Here is a 20963-nt window from a genome sequence, read left to right on the forward strand (position 1 = left end):
TTTTTAAGATTCGATGACCACAACCTTGTGGAAACAACTAGACAGGTCATTTTTATGTAATTGCCAGGGAAGCTTACAACACTTTTTCGCAATCAGCGGTTTATAGTCCTATAAGTCAATTTATTTTTCTGGCTTTCTCTTTTGATTTCATCAGTCTCTGCCCTCTCCTTATCCATAACCTTGGGTAAAGACAATTTAGCCACTGCCTTGTCCCGCCTCCTGCCATTGGCCTGTACTTCCTGCCGGCACAGGCCACTGAGAGATTGAACTCCCTCTCAAGCCATGGCAAAGACGATGCTGTCATCTTTTTCGGCCTTTCAAGAAAACTGTTACAAGTGTCTTTGACAAGCATGTTGGATTGTTAGCAACTTTACAGGTGGAGCAGCAACAAGACCATATCAGGTATACAGATAGTCAGTTTTTTGTACATTGCTTTTTGTCTTTTGTGAGGTTAGATAGCTCGCCAGTTAGCTAGCGCTAGCAGAAAAGCTAACTGTTCACCGTTAACAGTACGCTGTCTGATCAGATGCTTCTATTCAGTTCGTCGATTTAGAAACGTTGGGTCCACACAGTGTTAGTTGTCTACAAATTCTAGGTCACATTTGTATTATTATGGTAGTTATGTGTTGTCTAGCCTGGCAGATGTACTGTTAGCTAGGTAGCTGCAACAGCTGTACGCATCGTTCATTGTCAACAGGAGAATAGTTTGCCCGATAGCCAGCTAACGTCAACGATTTAAAATCAGACTACACTAACTATATGAATGCTGTGCACTAACGCCATACCTATGATCTCGGTTTTTGACCATTGTTTTTATTGTACACGAATGGTACAGACATTGTTTGTACACTGCGCAGCCATAGCGGCAGGTATTATGTAACAGTATCTATGTTCTTCTGACTTTAATCCTAAGAGATGTCAACACAACATCCCGTTCTAAATCGGTCAACACTGTCCGATAACTGACATAGCTACGCTAGGATTGCAGGCCTACATTCATATAGATGTTATGCCTTTTCTTAGCTTTTACAATAGTGACACACACACGAATAATTATATCGTTACCTCGAGGTGAATTGTACACTAGTGAAGCCTCTAATTTCACATTTAGCCAGTATCATACTAGGCCCTCATATGCAGTAGGCTGAGTGAACAGCTGTGGCCCTTGCAGAAACGGTCAAAATGCAAGAAATAAGAAAACTGGATGTTTTGTTCAACTGACATTTGCCGTCTTGTCTGTCAAACATTGTAAATATAGGGTTGTGCCAGAAAGCAGGACTCAGCAGCAGGTTACATGAGAATAATCAGTTTTGCCTGGTTACTTCAAACAGACCAGTGTTGCTATTGGGATAGTCTTTTTTTTGCTTAGGAAGGGTTGTACCGTATTTCTCCAAATATAAACCGCACGGTATTAAACCGCATTACAGTATTTTATGTAATTTTATAAAACAGACCTGTGTTAAGCGTTTATTTAGTGTTATGGTGTTGTGTAGGAATGGACGCTAAATGTTTAAGTTGAATCGTTGATGGATCCCCTGGCAACCACTGAATTAACATGTGTGAGGAGGGCAAGGGGGAGAGGTGACTTCACCCCCTTCATTCACTACATTGGTATCAGAGTAAGCCCTTGGTCCACTGATGTCCCATTATTTCTCTCAAGATTGTTTAATGTCTATGTGAAGCCAAGGCTGCCTTTTATTAGTGAGCTCGTTTTGAGAAATTAAACTTTGCTTCAGGTTATGCAGCAAATGATGTTACACAATCAATGTATAAACCACAGTTAATAATCGGGAAATGACGGTAGGATACCATAGGATAAAATAATAGCATAATGAAAGGTTTTCAGTGACACTGACACCTGGTATTTCTTATATTTCAAAGCTATTCACGCATTCAAGCATCAGGGAACACACAAAGTGTTTGTCATCAGAGTTTCCAGCCAATAAGGGTGGTGTTCTGACTTCATGAGGGTGTGTTCTAACTCGTGCAGTGGATGGAGAGCAACTGCCATCTGACTTCAGAAACGGCTAACGCCTTGTTCCTGTGACGTTTTAATGTCATGTGCATTGGGTTAGGTCCAGCGTGCATCGCTATAAGAACATCTCAAAACGCTATTTGCAAGCTTCCTCGGTTCTCGTTTTTCAGTCCTCCAGCTTGTGCCCGTAAATGATTCTAAGTGTGACGTCATGAAGGATGTCTCATTACTGCCAGAGGAGGGAGGACAGAGGACCCACGAGTGAGCAAACACAAGAGCATCTTTTGTGGAAGTCTTATGTTTGATTACAAGACATGACGTGGCCTTTTGGAGCCCATAGGCATATATTTTGGAATGCGTGAGGTATAGCTCAAGATGAAAATTCCTCTCCCCTTTCTTTCAATACTTTCTTGACATCTGTCAACCTACAATTTAAAATAAGATGTAACGGTTTATGAAGGAAAATACATTAGGAGTCCAATCAAGAAAAGATCTTCATATACCTGGAATTATCATCACATATGCCATTATTTCCTATATGCTGTCTATAACCACAGTCACAGGTCAAGTCTAGCTAGAGGTAACGCTGCTTTGTCCTCAGTGTTTAACGTCTCATAATAGTGATGTGTGAGTGAGCGAGCATCCTTCCTTGTTTCCTTTACATTATTTTAGAGGGAGGGGCTAGGACGTAAGAAAGAAAGAAAGGAATAATGACAGTAACAATAATAAGGAAAATGAGGATCAGAGTAAGTTGACTGCACCTATTCTTAGCCAAGTACGTTCTGGGAAACACCTTGAAACTTTAAGGGACAGCTTGAGGTACACCTCACAAATGACCAAGGGTTAAGGCCTTGGGAAACCCAACCCTAGTCTGTACCACGTGTTTTCTGGGACTGGATGTGTCTCAGGCTCATCTTCCCTGTATTTTTTGGTTCTTTTCCAGCTCACCCCCAGCCAGCGCTCCTCCTGATCTCCCACAATGCTCCATCTGCAGCCCCCACTCTCTGTGAGTCAGCAAGAAATTCCTGTACTTTAGCAGAGGAAATTACATCTTTGCCATCCTCTCAGTAAGTAGAACCTATAATTATGCATTCACTTTATCTGCCATGTGGTATGCCTGAAATCCGAGAAGAGGATGGGTGAATTCTGTTGCACAGCATGCAAATCAGGATAGTATGCTATTTTACATTGCGAAGGTGCAAAATGGTTCCAAAAGTCAAAACTCCATTAACACTTTGTCAGCTAAAGATATGGAAGCATGGACTGTAGGGCAGGGAGCAGGGATCACCATCCAGCAGACTTATAAAGGTTAACAGTAAGACCTTTGGATCTCAGTTTGGTTCATTACCTCCACCAAGGAGGTTACGTTTTCGGTTCAGTCTGTCAGTTTGTCATTTTGCCAGTCTGTCAGAGGGTTACGCAAAAACTACTGGGCCAATTGTCAGGAAACTTGGTGAAGGGGTAGAGCGTGGGCCAAAGAAGAACCCATTACATTCTGGAGCAGATCCATATCAAGGGGCAGATGCAATCATTTATTTTCACCATTGACTTTGGCTGAGGTCTGCGTTTCCCCAGTGCTCTTCTGGTTTTCATAGTTAATTCTTCCGACTAAATAGTAGGTTATGTCATGTATGTACAATTCGACACATTATACTAATGAGTGTATTTGCTCCTTACTGTCTGCTCACTCACCTCCTCTTTCACAGCATACTAAAACTATTGATCCCTTTTTAAGTCCCATTTGCTGATATCAGGGGACCCATTCAATTATACTCCATGAAATGGTGGACAGTGTATTTAGTATTGAGTCACCATTAGTTTGGACTTGCTCGCTGTCAAAGGTCGCAAAGGATGGAACTTTTCTGTTTATTTTTCCCATTTTATAGACCCTCCTATTTTACATGTTCTACAAAGGTAACAGGATATTTCCAGTTTGTGCTTGAGATGACAACAATGTGTTCCTCTTGACTGCTTGGTTTGGCTCCAGCTTGTCCTCACAATCATTGGCAAGGATTTAACTAACTGTAGCTATGCCTAACATTGAAATAGGCCAGAATATTTGTAAGGTTTGTATCGGGTCCATCAGGTTGGAATAGGGAGTTCAGGACAGAATGCTACCTTCATATGGGAGTAAGTTTGGCATTTCAAATTGCATTGCATCAGGTATTTAGCCAACACGGTCAACCTCCTTATATTCTCCCATGTTGAACAAACATGTTAAATGTAATTAAGCTTAAAGTGACACTGTGTCAACACTTGTTTATGACCAAATGGATTTATATACTCTACCACTGAAAACAATTATTTCTACCACCATGATGAAGACACAGAGGTCGAAATTGGGGTTTCTTATTTTCTTAAGTTTCCTAACTTAAATAATAATGATGACCATTCAAATACTTATGATTATGATTGAAGTGTTAATTAAACCAAATTAAATGTAATCATTATTATTCAGCAGAAGGTTAGGGCAGAATAACTAGCTATCTTTCACAGTTCAGGAAAGAGCAAGTTGATGATATAGTTTTGCAGATCTCCACTGTAGGCTTGAAAGGTGGAGTATTGGGGATTTGCTAAGCATGATTGACTAGGTCAGTTTACAGTTTACATAAGAAAAATGTCCCTTTTTCTCTTCATAACCTGTCAACTCGCATAGCTTCATAGTAACACTTAATGTCAGGCACAGGTTACAGTTTCACACAGAATATCTACATTTTTGGAATATACAGCGGTCTCCCCCTCAGACTGTCAGGTTCTTTATCATTAAATGTGTTTTTATGTTTCATTTTGAATTTGGGTATCTCAAAAGACTCCTTTGTCGATTTTAGGGGGTTAGACATTTTAATTCACACAGCTTACATCATAGAACGTCCTGGAAGGATGACCATTATATAGTCTGAATGTCTTGTGATTGTTCCCACGCAGAAATGTGGTGGTGGTGGTGGTGGTGGTGGTGGTGGTGGTGGTGGTGGTGGTGGTGGTGGTGGTGGTGGTCTGTTAGAGGTCTGTTAGATAAAATTTGTATCACATTTAGTGAGCTGTTTAATGTTCTGTTGCAAATATGCTGTTTAAGGATGGTTTTGTAGTGCGTCATGTTAACTCTGCGTTTCTTTCTCCAGGTTAAGGGCTGCTGGTCCCACTGATCGACCTTTTTCAGTCTCAACCACCTATTACATAACTTCACAACTGGAACAATGTCAAATGACATTCCAGGTAGGCATTGCCATGGTTGCACATTAGCCCAAGTGTCTTTGTGTGGACTGAATGTTTGTGTGAAGAAGTTTGAAACCAGAGAAATCCAGTTTGTTCATCATTTTCCAAAGCCATTTGTTATCGTGTGAAGCGCTAGTTGTACATATTTGATGGTGATCAAAACTTATGCCCACCTCCTTGATCATTTTATTTTCAAATATAATGTATGTGGGGCAATCCGCAAAACTATATACACTATATACTATATATAGCTTTGATATAAGTACTATAAGTAGTATGAACTTCTGTCTTAGCAGTTATACATTGATGAAAGGGTGCTGTCATTGGATAACTGTGTTTCAGTGACTAACTACCGTGGTTAATGTTTTGAGTTGGTTTTGTTTGTGTCTTTTCCACAAGAGGGACAGGGTTTTGATAACTGACTTAAAGTAACTGAGAGAATGGCATAATTTGTCACTTCAGAGGTTGATGGTTACATTTGTATGTTTTTTTTGTTACCTCCCTCCAGCCCTGGAAGGGGCGCCCTCCGATGGCATGTTGGGAGGGATGTCCATCCCCAGAGGGATGACCCGTCGCGCCATGAGCTACGACGACAGCCTGGAGGGGCCCATGGCACCGCTCCCCTCGGACATCAACATCAGCAACCTGTGGAGGAGGCCTGTCATTCCTGACCGCAAATTCCAGCGACTCACTGAAGTCTGTCCTCTTCATCCTCCTATACTTATAATAACTAAATACCGCTCATCGGAGTTACATTGCTTGAAACAACAAATCTGCTGATGATTTCCTTTACTAAGGAAGTGCATTTTTTCCTGCATTTAGTTCATTCTGGATTTAATGCTTAGTGACATTTAGCAATCTTTGGCAGTTGTTCATTTTGGCAGCTCAGATTTGATTTATTTGCAAATCTGTTTAATATCAGATAGTTTTTATGATGCCTGACTAGCAAAAGCCACATGGAGTCAGATTTTTTATTAAAGTAGATCCAACCAACATTCCACAAGATTTCAGTCTGACCCTTTTTGGTCTAAGACAGAAGCTGCTATGACCCTAGTGTCGCTGATAAGACCGTGGTCTTTACCACAGGTTATGGTGATGACAACCTGAAACTTGAAACAACACTACCATCACTTTGTATCACTGAACATTTATTTTATTGGAGGCAAAATGAAACAGACAGATTGTCATACTGCCAGCTATTTCTATGCGGCCAATTCGCTTCACCAAGTTATTATAACTGAACAGAATGGACATGTTGACATTACTATGCTGACCTACTTTAATACCATACACACTAATACACAGATTTGAATAGATTCTTTACACACAACAGTGTGGATAGTCAATTCTGGAGCTGGGAAAAATAAACAAGGATTGAGTATAGTTTGAACATGGCCTTTGTTTTAGGCTTTGCAATGGTTTGTGTGCTTGTGATAACAATTACCCTTTTTGACCCCATTCAGGAGGATGAAACAGGAAGTGAGCTGACGCATGCTGTTGACGCTGAGGCTGCCAAACCGCAGGTTCCAGTGGTGAAGGCCAAAGCCTCAGTCCTCATGAACTCTCTGATTACTAGTAAGAGAAGAGAAACTCCTCCATGAACTCTGTGGACTTTAACATGACATTTATTTGTGCCATTTTAATGGAATATTTGCTGGTGGTCTTTATTAAATAGTTTTTGCCCAAAGTAAACAGAAATTAAATTTTTAGGACGACGAGTAACAATGAAAATTGATCTCAAGTAATACAAATCTGTGTGGCTAAATCCGTATATGGGTGTTTGCTGTTAATCTTTCAGAGCAGACCCAGGAGAACATACACAGGTTTGAGAAGCAGGCAGGTCTGACTGACACAGGCTACAGCCCTCATAAAGGCCTGGTGGACGAGACCCACTATCACCGTATGGCTGACTCAATACATGTGAGTTCTGTACCAACCCTGTGCTCATGACTTTGGTTGCTCAGTGTGAGTGGACCAACAGACGAGAAGGACACAAATGACAAATGTTTTTAGTAAGGGTTAAATAAATTAGTTATATCCATCTCATTATGAATTGGTTTTTATATAGTGGTTTCAATCTGAGACTGAACTCAGAATTATGAAACACAGGTATTCTAAAGTTTAGTGATTGTGTAAATAGTTTCATATTTTTCAATGTCACACCAGGTAAGAGTATGATTTATACAGCGTATGGTCATGGTTTTTGAAAGAAAGGTCTTTGCATCATCTATTACTTTGACGGTCTCTCAAGGTGCTTCTAATGATGACCGGTTATTGTCTTGTCATTATTTTAGTAATGCAAGCTACTATTTGTTGCTACTCTTTCTTGTGCTTTATGTGATTACGTAACCTAATTTATGTTGCATTTTTGTTCTTTGTTTATCAGATTTGTATACTATTATTTTTTCTTGTAGAAACTGCACATGCATAATACTGACCTGAAAGAAGAGAAGCAAACCTCATCTACTCAGTCTACTCCAACAACTACTCCACAACACTCACCCAAACAGAAACGCAGGTACGCTCACTACTCCACAACACTCACCCAAACAGAAACGCAGGTACGCTCACTACTCCACAACACTCACCCAAACAGAAACGCAGGTACGCACTACTCCACAACACTCACCCAAACAGAAACGCAGGTACGCACTACTCCACAACACTCACCCAAAGAGAAACGCAGGTTCGCACTACTCCACAACACTCACCCAAAGAGAAACGCAGGTACGCTCCACGGACCATTTGACACAGACTGTAAAGCTAAGCATGACTGGCCTGGACTGCCATATATTCATTGTGTGTGTGTGTGTGTGTGTGTGTGTGTGTGTGTGTGTGTGTGTGTGTGTGTGTGTGTGTGTGTGTTTGTGTCACAGGAGCTGGTTCAGCAGTCAGAGTTCTGCAGGTTCCATCACTAGCTCTGAGTTCAGCACTAGCTCCAGCTCTAGTGTTGATTTGGGAGCTGGCGAAGGAGGGTCTGTGGAACGCTGGAGTTTCTTTGGACCTCGCCCTCCTGTGCAGAAAACAGCCATAGACCCCGGTGCAGAGCCTTCAACTGCAGGTAAGGACAGTTTTATGTAATCAATGCTACAGCTCACTCCTCCAGCAACCCTGTCTTACAATCTCTCTCGCTCTCTTCTTCCTTTTAAGAATTTGACATTGCAATGACACTCTTCAACTGTTAAGAGTTAATTTTTGAAACAATACTCCAAACACACAAAAAAAAAAAACATGTCCATATTAAAGTGGGCTGTAGTTTCTGTCACCCCTAAGACACTGACGCTCAAGGCTGTTGTTTGATTATACGTACTACAATGCCCATGATTCACCATGTGAATCTCTTCACTGGCAGTAGATGGTGTGTCTGAGCATTTGATAAATGTACTGTAGAATTTAAGAAAGTTATTGGGTCTGGTTAGGTGGTACGCTTTTAAAACAAGAGCTGGATCAGTTGACTTGTAAAGTGTTTATGTGGTTGTATGGTTAAAGTCATTGTAGTAGTAGTAGTTGTAGTAGCAGCAGTAGTTCTACTACAAATAGTAGTAGTAGTATATTAACATTAAAGATAATTTATGGACAGTGCTGATTTGGTGACAGTTGTAAGGGAAAAATGGATAGCTGTTGTGGTTGATGCAGCAGTCTTTATTCTTTCATCTCAGCAGTCTTTATTCTCATAAAAGGCTGTGACAGCCCATGAAACCTACTATGGATTCAGCAGTGATGGTCTGAGCAACGACCTTTTAAAACTCTAGCCATATGGCTTAAGTTGACACTTAATGTATATTATCCCGGCTTGTAATGCAAATAACAGGTCTAGTGACTTTTTTTTTATAGCTCAGTGTGATAATTATGTTTCTATGACCATTTGCCTGGGATGGTTCTCACCGACCTACTCTGACAGAGTTCCTGCCACCAGGTGTCATGGTGATGGCAGGATGTGGACCTTTCCTTTGTTCTATGACAGTGGTTCCAAAACTTTCCATTGCTGGGCCCCTTTTGACAAAGAAAAACAATTACACAGTTGTCATAGTAGATGTAGTAGATTATCTTAAAGCTTTGTGGAAAGAGCTAGATTTTTTGTAAGAGAATGTAAATATCCCCTACACAAATTCTGTCCCTTTAGTTTGTTTCTGACTTTCTCTGAGTTTGAGAGCTTTCTGCTGGAAGAACAATAAAAGTGATCATTATTTAAACATTGTACCCAGGTAGTACTTTGGAACATGTTCTCTTGTATATATTCTATATAGCTTGACTGACCGCTTCCTTGTCTTTTTCCCGCCAGCGGGGTTTGCTTTGCAGCCCTATAAGGGAGCCCAGAAGCCGACCCCTATGGAGGTGATGAAGGCTCAGGCCACTCGGCTGGCAGAGGACCCTGCCAACCTCAAAGCTCCCAAGATGGAGATCCCCACCATGGACGGAAAGAGACAGACGACCCGGCCTCACAAGCTGAAGCACCGCGACATGAACGTCCTGACTCCCTCTGGTTTCTGAGCGCCCTGCTTTCCACCCTGCCTGATATTGTAGCCTTTTGTCGTGTCTCCTCTGCATTTCCAGCACTCTTGACCCTTGTGCTGTCATGTTCCGCGCATACGCACAGTAGTTGAAGTATTCCCTCTGAATCCCGACCTCCGTGGAGCCCCAGTATAGTTCCGTCAGTGAAGTACTCACAGTTGTGCCTCCCCAACGAACAGTAGCTGTTAGTAATGAATGTGTTGTCTGTGTGTTGAAGTACTGCTGTTTGTGCCATTTTATTTCACCTGCCTCTTCATTTTGACTTTTGTTGTAATTGTGTCTATCACATACTGTGTTTAATAATTCATTTGTCATTTCTTTGAACATTCCTGATTCAGAATGGTGCAGCATTTGTAATAATTTATGTTGGGTGATGCAACATTTGAATATTTGAGCATTTTAATATGAATGTTTGTGGGTTTTTTTTTTCACACATATGTTCTATAGTACAGGGCTTCAAAATCATTGAAACCAGTCTCATTCAATTGGGCTGTTCGAACAAACAAACACCACATTTGTGATGTCATACAGGAACTTTCATAGTGACTGGTTTTATGTGTCACCTGACTGTTTTTATGGCCAACCATTCTCAGTGGTCTTGAATCTGTGATCATAATCTTTCACACTCGGTGTGAATGAATGAAGTGATTCTGCCGAGGAAAAAAAAAAAAAACTTCAAATTAAGGTAATATGGGCATTATGTAATTTGTTTTATATGTATTATTTAAGATGTCTAGAAATGTTATGTTTCCAGTGGTCCAACATTTCATTTGAATTTCAAGATATTGAAGGATTTGCAGTTCGTTGTCATCAACATACATGTACACACCCAAATAAAACAGCCTAAGTGGATTCTCTATGCGGTCATCTCAAACATAACATCTGTGTGATTTTATTCTTCAACCAGTCTGTAGGTACTAAACCAAACCCTGATTGGACCTGTCCTGTTTGGTTTAGTCGCCTATGCTGTGTTTTAGAGATGACAAGTGCAGACTGCTGCTGCTTTCAGAAATCATATTTACCTTGATTGTAATACAGTAGAGGACTGCCAACACACATCCAGCAAATCACTACATTACATACTGGACATTAAATAGACTTCACTCTTATTACCTTTGAGATGAACTTGGCCTTCACTATGTTACACTCATTATGAATTTGGTTTAGGTACATTTACAAGCTATCAAATGTGGCAGTGCTAGCCACTGACATTCTGGAAAACACATAGGCAGAGAGTACACACTAAGACATTAAAACATTATGTCAATGTTCAGAGTAAGTTCATTCATTGTGTGCAATACTTTAAGCTGCTTACTAAGATCTAGGTAGAATTTTCATCCTTTGTTCATAAAGTTCAAGGTCAGATTCAAGCATTAAAGGAACAATATGTAATAGATATATAATGTATCTGTGTGCCGCTGGCTTTTCAACACAGTGGTATTTGAGACAGCGGGTGAAGTGATTCTGACTAATGCTGGTTAACGGTGTCATGCTAACACAAGCTTAGAGTTATACAAAAATCGACACAGTCTGATTTATAATTTGCAAACAATAAAAACATTGCAAACATATACATTATCTGGTCAACTTACAGTTTCGGACTAGTCACTTGCCATTGGGAATAGTTTAATGTTGAGCTTGTCTTGCGCTTGTTCTAGTAGGTTCAGTGTCCTCAACCTGGCAACCTGCATGAGCTTCAAGTTTTGGGAACGGGGCGGTGAGAGAAAAATCTCTCCAATATTTTTTATTTGGACTGCGGTACCCATTTTAAACACTTGCTGTCAGTGTGACATATTGGTCCTTTAACAAACTGTACCCATCCTCCACACTTTAAGGTTTATAAAGAATGACACTGATTTAGAATACTTGCTCTGAAATCCTCCATATCAGTGTCTACTGGTGAAATAAGTCTCGCAACACACAAAAACAATTATCATTGTTGAACAATTGGAGAATTTTATTGCATTTAGCAGATCTCTCCACAACTCTGACTCAATAAAAAAACAGTAAGTAAGACTTTATTTATATAGAGTAGGTGTGTAAAGGTTTAAAACAGAGCACTGTGAAGGCAAATTTAAACTGAATGAAACCTAACTAAATCACTGTCTTTGAGACTGACCCAACACATCACGGATCAACCCAGTAACATTGTCAGTGGCATTCTTCTGTGTTACTATGGCCATTGATGATCTGATCAGAAACATTTTCAGTGGCCTTAAACTGGTTTCTCAATCTCGCATACTCCTTATGTCTCAACCGGAAAGCGGGGTCAGTCCGGTAACATTCTCTGACACGCTGTTTTTGTTTTTGCCGGTACACGGGATCATTCCAGTAACGATCTCTCATGCGCTGTTTTTGCCTCTCTTTGAAAACAGGATCAAGCCAGTAACGTTCTCTTATGCGCTGTTTCTTTGTCTCCTGGAAAGTAGGATTATCCCTGTACTGATTTCTACAGCTTCGCTTTTTTCTCTGCCTGCCAGCAGGGTCATTCCAGTATTGGGCTGTGGAGGCAGTCATCTTCTCAGATGGATGCAGCAGATATCCTTCTCCTTCAGCATCTCTAATGTGCTGTGCTCCCTCCAACTCGCCTCTTTCCTTCTTTTCATTTAGTGCCTGTTGCATCTGTAGCCTCCTCAGTCTCCTAGCAACTCTTTTTCTTCTAAATTTGTCAAGTTTCAGGGACACCTTAGGCTGAGAAGAACGATGCGGCACACTTTTCCGTTTACTCTCTATTGCACTTACTGCCTTGATATGGTCTTCAGATGTTACTTTGTTAAAGAAGACTGGTAAAAGATTATACTGTTTATCTGCATCAAGGTGCAATGAACTGTAGAAGAACTGCACCAATTGGTTTGCCAGGTCTGTCACCGTGTCGGAAGTAACCACCACAGCTTTCTCATTCCTCCCACAGCATGCTCCACTGGCATTTTGAGAATGTGGATGAAAAAATCCAAATTGGCCATGTCTGTCTTGGAAAACACTTATGCACAAACTGCCAACAATCAACAAGGCCTGTGAATAGGCAGTTCCAAGACCTTCAAGCCGAAGTGAGAGGTTTACATAGTCTTCCCAACCCTCAGGTGCATCTTGCAGTAAGAATCCGCTCGATGGAATGGATCTCATCACAGTGTAATGGCATTGGTCAGTCTCAACTGTATCAGGCAGGTCATCAAAATTGAAAAGCCTACTGGTGAATCTCTCATTTTCCTCCAATCTGGGTCTCATTCGATGGTACAACACGTCTCCATTTCTGATAACATCATCAAGATTTCCTCGAACCACTTCATCTGTCTCTTGCAGGCGGGCAAGAAACATCAGTGAATGGGCAAGACATTGGCTTTCTCTGCTGTACTCTGAAAAGCTGAGATCTGATTGACTGTGTAAGACTCTCAATGAAGTGTTGTTTGTTTTCTCATAGGATGTACAGTCACTACTGACAGCCGTCTGACTGGTATCAAAAGATTTGTCACCTTCTTTTCGCAATCTCCATTGCTCCTTTTTTGTACGGGATTTCAGGCTCTTTCGTGGCATTGGGGTTGTAGTTAAATCCTTTTAGATAAAAAAAGATTGATGTCAGAACATAAACACAAACTGCAATCTGTAAAAAAGATTCAAAGAGAGTTGAATATGGACAGAAACTGTCTACTGTGTTAACAGGCAATCTACAGTCTGTGTACAGGTAGGTAATGCAATAAATGAGTTTGCAGTCAGATTAGCACTCACCAATATTTTTCTCACAGTGTTAACCAGCCAGGACTCTGTGAATCAGAACACCAAAGAATAATTGCATGAGGATTGTAAGCGTCCATAAAACAAAGGAATACAATGGTGACATTTTTTATAAAGAATCATTTGATGCGAAATTAAAAATATGCATGGGCCATACTGTGGGAGAGTTAATCAGTCAGTAAGTGAATGCTTAATCCATCAGGATTTATCAATTCCACACAGCATACAAATCTAGAATTTCTGTACTTCACTTATAGTATTAAATACTCCAGTAATACTTAAAACTCACCAAACTGCCTTTCAAAATGGAAACCGGCCAGCAATCTGTGTAAATGAGGACACCATGGAATACATAGCCCTCTGCATCTCTATCTTACATCTATTTTTAACCCAAGAAATATACTGAAGGGTTAATTTCCCCCATACTAAATAAAGCAACATATACTGTTGGAATAATACTGTCAACACAAGATAAACCTATAATACCTTTGCACTTCAGCTATAGTGTTGCATATTCCAGACATGCTTCTACACAGTTGTGCCAATTAATGTAATAAACATAATAAACATTATTACGGTTCTTACCATTTTGGCAGTGTTAACAGTTGGCGAGGCAAGGTCCTCTACTCCAGTGCTTCTGTGCCTATATTTAGGAAACAGCATTGTGGCAATGTACTGATAAATGGACCAAGTGACAAACCATTTGAGAAGAAATCTCTGAAGTTAAGCTCAAAAACACAGACACTGTAATTATCCCTGCGGGACTATCACTCATAAACTATCGCACGGGAAATGGACACGTTGAACGGTTCATGGAAAAACTGCACGCTGGGTTAAACAACATACAATTCCATTTCTACATGGGTGGACGACAGAGGAGCCTTTAACAGACCCTCAGAAAACAGAGAAGGTGGATCCATCTCGTATACCTGTGAAAGTACATTGTCTTTGTCATCTCACGGGGGCAGCAATTAATATAGGTACATTACCTGTGTACAGGTGCCAAATATATGTGGGTTCAATTGACCTTTCGCAAAGTCCCGCCCCAGAATGGTTCTTGTCCAATCCTTAGCAACAGTTTCTATGTTAGGGAAGTCTGTCAAGCTTTTGGAAAGGAGCAGTATTGCGAAACGGTGTGCCTATATCACCTTCAACTTAGATATCAGGGATCCCAAAAGTTTGTAGGGGATACAGACACTGGTGGTACCGTCAGCTAACTGGTTAGCTACTTCTCGTGTAACACGAATTCTCCAATAATGTATTTGAGAGCTCTCCTTGTACATGCGTGGAGGAAAGAAGAGCCTTTATCCTACATACTTAGAAAACAACGGAGAAGGTGGACCTATCTAACATGCCTGTAAACGATTTCTGTTTACGTAACTTAAGACACATTGTTTACAGCACAGGTTTTTGTTTAATTGACATTGGGCTATGTTTAACTCTTTACAAATGATCAAGATCAATGTAGTAAAGGTAATATAGGTAACAACAATCGTTGCCATATAACGCTGACCACCGAGGTATTTTTATCCTAGTTAGGTTACCGTTACATCATGCCTAACAATAACTACATCATAACTGATATTGTCGACATTATGAGGCGGAATCTTACAAGACAAGCCGCAATCACCAGTTACAAAATTATTTCCATCCATTGCTGGTAACGTCAGCTAGCCGGGTAACGTTATCGTCGTAGACCTACTATGCATGAAGCTGTGTATCAACATGTCTTGTTAAAAAACTCGACTTACCTGATATGCAAAGTCGTGGCTAAATTTGAATTGTTGAACGAAATCAAATTATTTGACAAATGCTCCATTTCCACACAGAAATGTTCAAGAGAACTTGGTGCAAATCAGCAAAGTGGAATTGTTCAATACAACCACATTTTGTGTTCACCAGTGTTGCCAGATCTCGCGAGAGAAACAAGCAACCAGGGATGTGTTTCTTGAAAGTGTCGTTGTCTAACCCATATATATACATATGTACATATATGTCTATGGTCTAACCACCGTCGCAATCTCCTTTACAACCGTGTTTCAAAAATGAAAAGCTTACTGAGTCAGGCCTCTCACTAGGTATGAGATATTTCATCCATACTTAGGCTTCTCAAGCTACTCAATTATTTGTCACTCCCTAATTTAATACAGAGTGATGGCTAACCTTAACGCCGTGGCTACACCAAGCGCGGAAATTCTGCTTTGCGGACGCGGTGTGGACGCAGCAGAGTTCTAATCCGTTGAAAGCAACGAGAGTGGCTACACCAGACGCGGAAACGGAATGTACGCGCCGAAATTTCCGCGCGGAAAATTGAGAAATAGACTGGCTTCTATTTTTATTATTTTCCGCGAGGTTTGCGTGGGCCTTTTTACATAGAGTATGGTAATAAATCTATGAAATGTAATGAAAATTAGTATATATTTTGCTGTGAATAATGAGGGAAGCAATACATCTGATTATTTCCCAAACCCTCGAGAGCTGTTACTATGGAGATTTAACGGTTTTAACGATTTAAACGTTACTTTTCTGTTTAAAGATACGACAGTGTAGATAAGATAGATAGTATAAGTAGATATATAGTATATGTAGATAGATAGCAGGTAAGATAGTTGACAGTGTTCAAGAATGGATGACTTTATATTAATTAATGAAATTGAAAAACGAGGACAGCTTTACGACCACAGTGACCCAAAATATAAGGACAAACGTCAAAGAGATGCCGGATGGAGGGCTGTTTTGGAGGCAGTTAATAACTGGTGAGTAACTTCTATACTATAAGCAGCTATTGAACTGGCCAACAGTGGACTTTCATCAAATCATTATGTGTAGCATTACTTTAAAATTGTGTTACTTAGTCTAGTGCTTATTCTGAGAATGTATTTTTTAAGTGGAAACAGATATTAAAATGAATCATGTTGTCAACATAAAAGCTTTAATGAAAATACATTCAAAATCAAAAAATGTCTAGAGAGAGACAGGGAAACAGACAGAGAGAGAGAGAGAGAGAGAAAGAGAGGGGTGGGGGGGACACGACAGACAGAGAGAGAGAGATTGCTCAGTCTATAGTCAATATATATTTACAAATGTTCATCATTTAATCCAAACTTATTAAACAAAATTTGACCTACTTGGACTACTATATTATCTTGATCTTTGATGTGGAAGCTGAAACCCCTAACTATTTCATTTGCAACTAGTTAGTTTGTATCAAATTAGTTAGTTTGTCGTCTCACACCAGCGTAAGTTTGTATCAAATGGTTTATGTCCGTTGATGGTTGCTTGGTAACTATGTCTGCCTCAAATGTAACGTTACACGAATCTTCATCATCATCATCATCATCATTGTTTATTCAGGGAGAAATTGACTGAGCACAGGGCTCTTTTGCAGCAATGCCCTGATTGAGGCCACATAGTACAGAAGAACAATACATAAACAAACCACAACAAAACGAAACAGACAAAATACATTTAAAAAAAAAAAAAACACACACCAAACAACTCAGAAATTAAGCATAAAAAATAAATAAATAAAATAACATAAAGTAAAAAAATTAAATCAGAGAATCATTCAAAACAACAACATTGAGGCACATCCTTATTATCTAAAAGGCTCTTAAATTGGTTGACAGACAAATACTTGGTTAATTTCAACTCCACTTGAATAGTGTTCCATTTATGGGAAGCAAAGAACTTGTTTTGATTTACGGGTAACTGTAGACTTCATACTTACCCATGCTACTGTGATCCAGGTGAACGGGTGCAGATGAACTCTGGTTTATAAAATATATAAACAGAGACATCAAAAAAGATAAGGGGTTCATTTTTAACGCGTCCAGTGTAGCCGGTTAAGGCCCCGTCACACCATGACGTTCTGGTCAACGTTCTCTGAACTTTCTAATCGTTCAATTTCGAGCGTTCTAGGGCGATGTGGACACATCTGGCGTGTTACTTACAAAAGAATAGAGTAGGACTGACACATGACTAGCGTGGGACTGACGCATGAGGAGTGTGTAACACCGACCAAGTGACGTGTCACTGGTCCGCGACAAACGTGTGCTGACGTGTCACTCCAGCGCGACAAACGATAAGTCAACATTAGAAGAGCGTGTTAAAGGTGTAATTAACGTGTGAATAATGACAGAAAAGCGTTTTATGGTCAAACGGGTATAAAACGCTGGAAAATCATAGTGGATTCAGTTGATCTGAACAGTGAACATCATGCCTCCAAGACCACGAAAAGGTGTGAGGGGGGCTTCTGCTACTAGCGCTGCTGAAAGTAAGAAGAATACAAAGCCTCTTTCACTAGCAATGTCTTCGGACGAAGATTTACTGTTATTATTACTGTGATTTACGAAATAACGGGCGTTATTCCTGGGGTTTTATGTTATTAAAATAAATGATTTAAATTTGACACTGAATTTGTGTTTCTCAATGTTTATTATTAGAAAACATCAACACATCCACACACATTGTCCATGTCACAAGAGTCTTCATATCATATCCATCTGCCATGGAACAACACCAGCTATAACAGTGCTCAGCTATGTTCAAGTTCAGTACATCTACTTCATGCTGGCTCAAGCAAGCAAATACCCTCCACTCCGCTTTTCGCTAGATTATGCAATGACCTTGCATGACATGATAGCATTGGATATGTAGGTGTATAGTGCACAGAATAACGTTTGCAATGATGTAAGTTGCGTTTGTTGATCACGTATGGTTAATAACATATTAATTGTATGTAAGATCTTCCCTTGGTGAAAAAACTTTCGCCAATATCTTCCTACGAGAGATAGGTTAGGTGCTCAAATTTCCCTCGATCAAAGAGGACGTTAGTAGGCATGTCCAAACTAAAAATCACGTCTCAGGATTGCTGCGCACATAAGTTATTTTGGGTGCATCAACTGTAGGTACTCAGTCTACCCTACCCAACGACTGACTACGATAGCCAAACGCGTGCAAAGTTAATAAAACGTCCCACGAAAGTTCTCCAGCGTTTAAATTAAACGTTGATGAACGCTGATCTCCATGAGAACTTTTGTGCATGTTCAAAACTTTTTTTTTGGACCAGCGTTCTCCTCCGATCACCGACGATTACCGACGATTACAGCGTTCACCAGCTTTCACACAAAGCTCTTCTGGCGCAATACCAGCGACCATGGACGATTACCAACGTTTCCTCTAACATCATAGAACGTTGGCCAGAACGTCATGGTGTGACGGGGCCTTTAAATAAAAGATCCGCTCCGTGAACGTTCTATTTCCGCACGGGAGAATTTCCGCGCTTGGTGTAGCCGTAGCGTAAGGGAGGAAAAAAATGCATTAATAAACAGAATACATTTAAACTAGGGCTGTCAATAGATTAAAACAAAATTACTAATCTCACATTTTGAAATTCATTAATCTAGATTAATCGCGATTAAAAGTTTGTTTGTCTGGTTTTTTTTTTTTACTTCCAAAATATCTCAATTTCCATACATTGTCAATCAAATGAGCTGTGACACCCAGGTAATTGTCATTGATGACTGATGACTGATGTCCAGTGGTCACCAGGGCTTTTGGTAGGCCAAGCCCCCTACTTAATTTGCCCGAGGGGACACAGGTTCAAGTCTGGCCTGATGTAATTTCCCAATCCTCTCCCCACCTCTTCTCCGCATCGCTTCCTGTCATAACTTCATAACTATCCAAATAAAGGCATTAAACTTTTTTTAAGTTGCGTTAATTGCGTTAAAATATTGTATCGCGTTAATCGCGGCCGCATTAATCGCATAGATTAACGCGTTAACGCGGGCAGCCCTAATTTAAACTAGTTGTGTGTTACAGATGATGTGTGATTCTGTTCAAACATGTGTATGGGGAGTGTGTGTGTCTGACACTTAGTTCCAAATAAAAGATATGAATATCAGGCCTAAATTTGGGGCAGCGGGGGTGGGGGTCCCTGCTCAGTGTCTCTCTCAGCCAAGGGGTCCTTGGGCTGAAAAAGGTTGAAGACCCCTGCTCTAGACAGTAAAACTCAGTCTAGGCAGTTCCAACAAAAAGTATCCAATAACAGGTTAACAAAGGTTCTCGAAAAAAAAGACTCAAAAATAGGTAACAAAGTTCTCAGTCAATTGTTAAGAATCCCTTTTCCCTGAAATCCTCCATGTCGTGAAGAACCTAATGAAAATATTTGGCTTTTTGGAGGAATGTATAAATTCATTGTGGAATGCTGTATCAAACCACTATAGCAAGCCTATTCAACTGGCGGCCCGCGGGCCAGATGATGTTAACAAACGTGGTAATGGTCACGAGACACAGTTTCAACTGGCAGTGAAGGAGACATTCCAGTAGGCCTTTTACAGTTACTGGCTGCGAGTAGAGTGTCCCTTACAAACAGCATACAACATACTTGTGTTGTGATTTATTGACATTGAATGAAAAGTATTGTGATAATACTGGATCGGATCCACATGTTCTTTCAATAAACATCAAATCAGTTTTCTGGACGTGGCTGTCTTTAAAAAGGAAATGGACTGTTTCGGCTTGTTCAGAAAACTGATAAAAATACTCTTTTTTTCCAAGCAACTTTCAACCTATATCTCTAAAAAATGTTTTACCCCTTAGCATTTGCGGGGATCGGGGAGCAGATATAAATAGGCTATGTGCCCAGCAAAAAAAATAATAAGTACAATTTTTTTATTATTATATATATATTTTTTTTGCTGGGCAGAGTTTTTTGCGCCCCTTCTATATCTCCAACCAATATTTTGACATCAAAATAATAAATCTAACATAAGGGAAAAATTTGCCAAAAATCGAAAGAGGTAGGGGTAGCACCCTGGTGTTGTCAGAACATGCTAGCACATTAATGGGTATGGGTTGAGTGCAGGCCCGGGGTGGGTAATCGGGAGAATCGGGAGAGTTCCCGGTGGGCCGCTTCACTTCTGGGCCGGTCGAGAATTTTATTTTTTGACATTTGTCACGTTAGTCCATCTTCTCTTAAAGTAGGCTACACACTTTCCGCATTCTGACACCGCAGCCTCTGCATAGGTTGTACCATGCGAGGAAGTTCTCCCCTCCCAAATAGAGTTGGTTGGGTCCATAGCCCGTCTTTTTCAAAAAGTTTTCTCAGATAGGCTACCGATAGCTAGGCCGGCCCTACTGCAAAGATACGCCTCAGGGAGGATGGATGGGAGGAAGAGGCCAGGAGGGGCTGAAAAAGCCAGGTTGAAAAAAGGCATGGGAGGAGGATGCTGCCAAATGTGCCAAGCATACCGATTTATTTTCAAGAGGAAAAACACAAGTGGCAACTGGTAAAGAGAGACATAGGCCTAATGATTAGCAACGTAACTATTCGGCTAACGTTGTAGCGTTGGTTAATATCGTTGTAGCGTTGTCAACCTATTCGCAAGCAAAATATAAAATTTAATTAAAATATTAGCCTTTTTATAATCACCCAATATATGGCGATCCATAGACTGCAAATATTATGCAAATATTGATAACAAAACTCAAACTTGATCTGTGTATAGATAAAGTGGCTGAAACCGGTGCA

The 20963-nt window shown here is 40.3% G+C and overlaps 2 protein-coding genes across 4 annotated transcripts; one reads left to right on the forward strand and one right to left on the reverse strand.

Annotated features, from left to right (window-relative positions):
- The first annotated feature begins 218 nt into the window (after nucleotides 1-218).
- Nucleotides 219-10579, forward strand: LOC105895991 (putative monooxygenase p33MONOX). The gene is made up of 9 exons (XM_012822704.3): nucleotides 219-402; nucleotides 2919-3042; nucleotides 5095-5188; nucleotides 5697-5884; nucleotides 6652-6763; nucleotides 6987-7108; nucleotides 7603-7706; nucleotides 8065-8249; nucleotides 9471-10579. Exons 3-9 carry the CDS (start codon nucleotides 5170-5172, stop codon nucleotides 9677-9679), a joined length of 939 nt encoding a protein of 312 aa, XP_012678158.1. The 5' UTR covers nucleotides 219-402; nucleotides 2919-3042; nucleotides 5095-5169; the 3' UTR covers nucleotides 9680-10579.
- A 479-nt stretch (nucleotides 10580-11058) lies between these two features.
- LOC116221442 lies at nucleotides 11059-15826 on the reverse strand. 3 transcript variants are annotated; one of them, XM_031571620.2, is made up of 5 exons: nucleotides 15181-15826; nucleotides 14015-14072; nucleotides 13719-13753; nucleotides 13424-13458; nucleotides 11059-13249 (listed from the first exon to the last, which is right to left on the reverse strand). In XM_031571620.2, the coding sequence occupies exon 5, from the start codon at nucleotides 13229-13231 to the stop codon at nucleotides 11852-11854; it is 1380 nt and encodes a 459-aa protein (XP_031427480.1). In that variant the 5' UTR covers nucleotides 13232-13249; nucleotides 13424-13458; nucleotides 13719-13753; nucleotides 14015-14072; nucleotides 15181-15826; the 3' UTR covers nucleotides 11059-11851. The 3 variants fall into 3 exon arrangements, with proteins under 3 accessions (XP_031427480.1, XP_042564363.1, XP_031427481.1); XM_042708429.1 differs by having other exon boundaries at nucleotides 13719-13808; XM_031571621.2 differs by lacking the exon at nucleotides 13719-13753.
- Between the last annotated feature and the right edge of the window lie 5137 nt (nucleotides 15827-20963).

Source organism: Clupea harengus, chromosome 8, assembly GCF_900700415.2.
Source record: "Clupea harengus chromosome 8, Ch_v2.0.2, whole genome shotgun sequence".
In the NCBI taxonomy this organism is placed as follows: domain Eukaryota; kingdom Metazoa; phylum Chordata; class Actinopteri; order Clupeiformes; family Clupeidae; genus Clupea; species Clupea harengus.

Bases quoted from the DNA above. Each gene is read 5' to 3' on its own strand.
- LOC105895991 (XM_012822704.3), top strand. The intron at 7,109-7,602 runs GTGAGTTCTGTA...TTTTTCTTGTAG, and splicing joins GTATGGCTGACTCAATACAT to AAACTGCACATGCATAATAC. The intron at 8,250-9,470 runs GTAAGGACAGTT...TTTTCCCGCCAG, and splicing joins TGCAGAGCCTTCAACTGCAG to CGGGGTTTGCTTTGCAGCCC.
- LOC116221442 (XM_031571621.2), bottom strand. From the start codon at position 13,231: ATGCCACGAAAGAGCCTGAAATCCCGTACAAAAAAGGAGCAATGGAGA.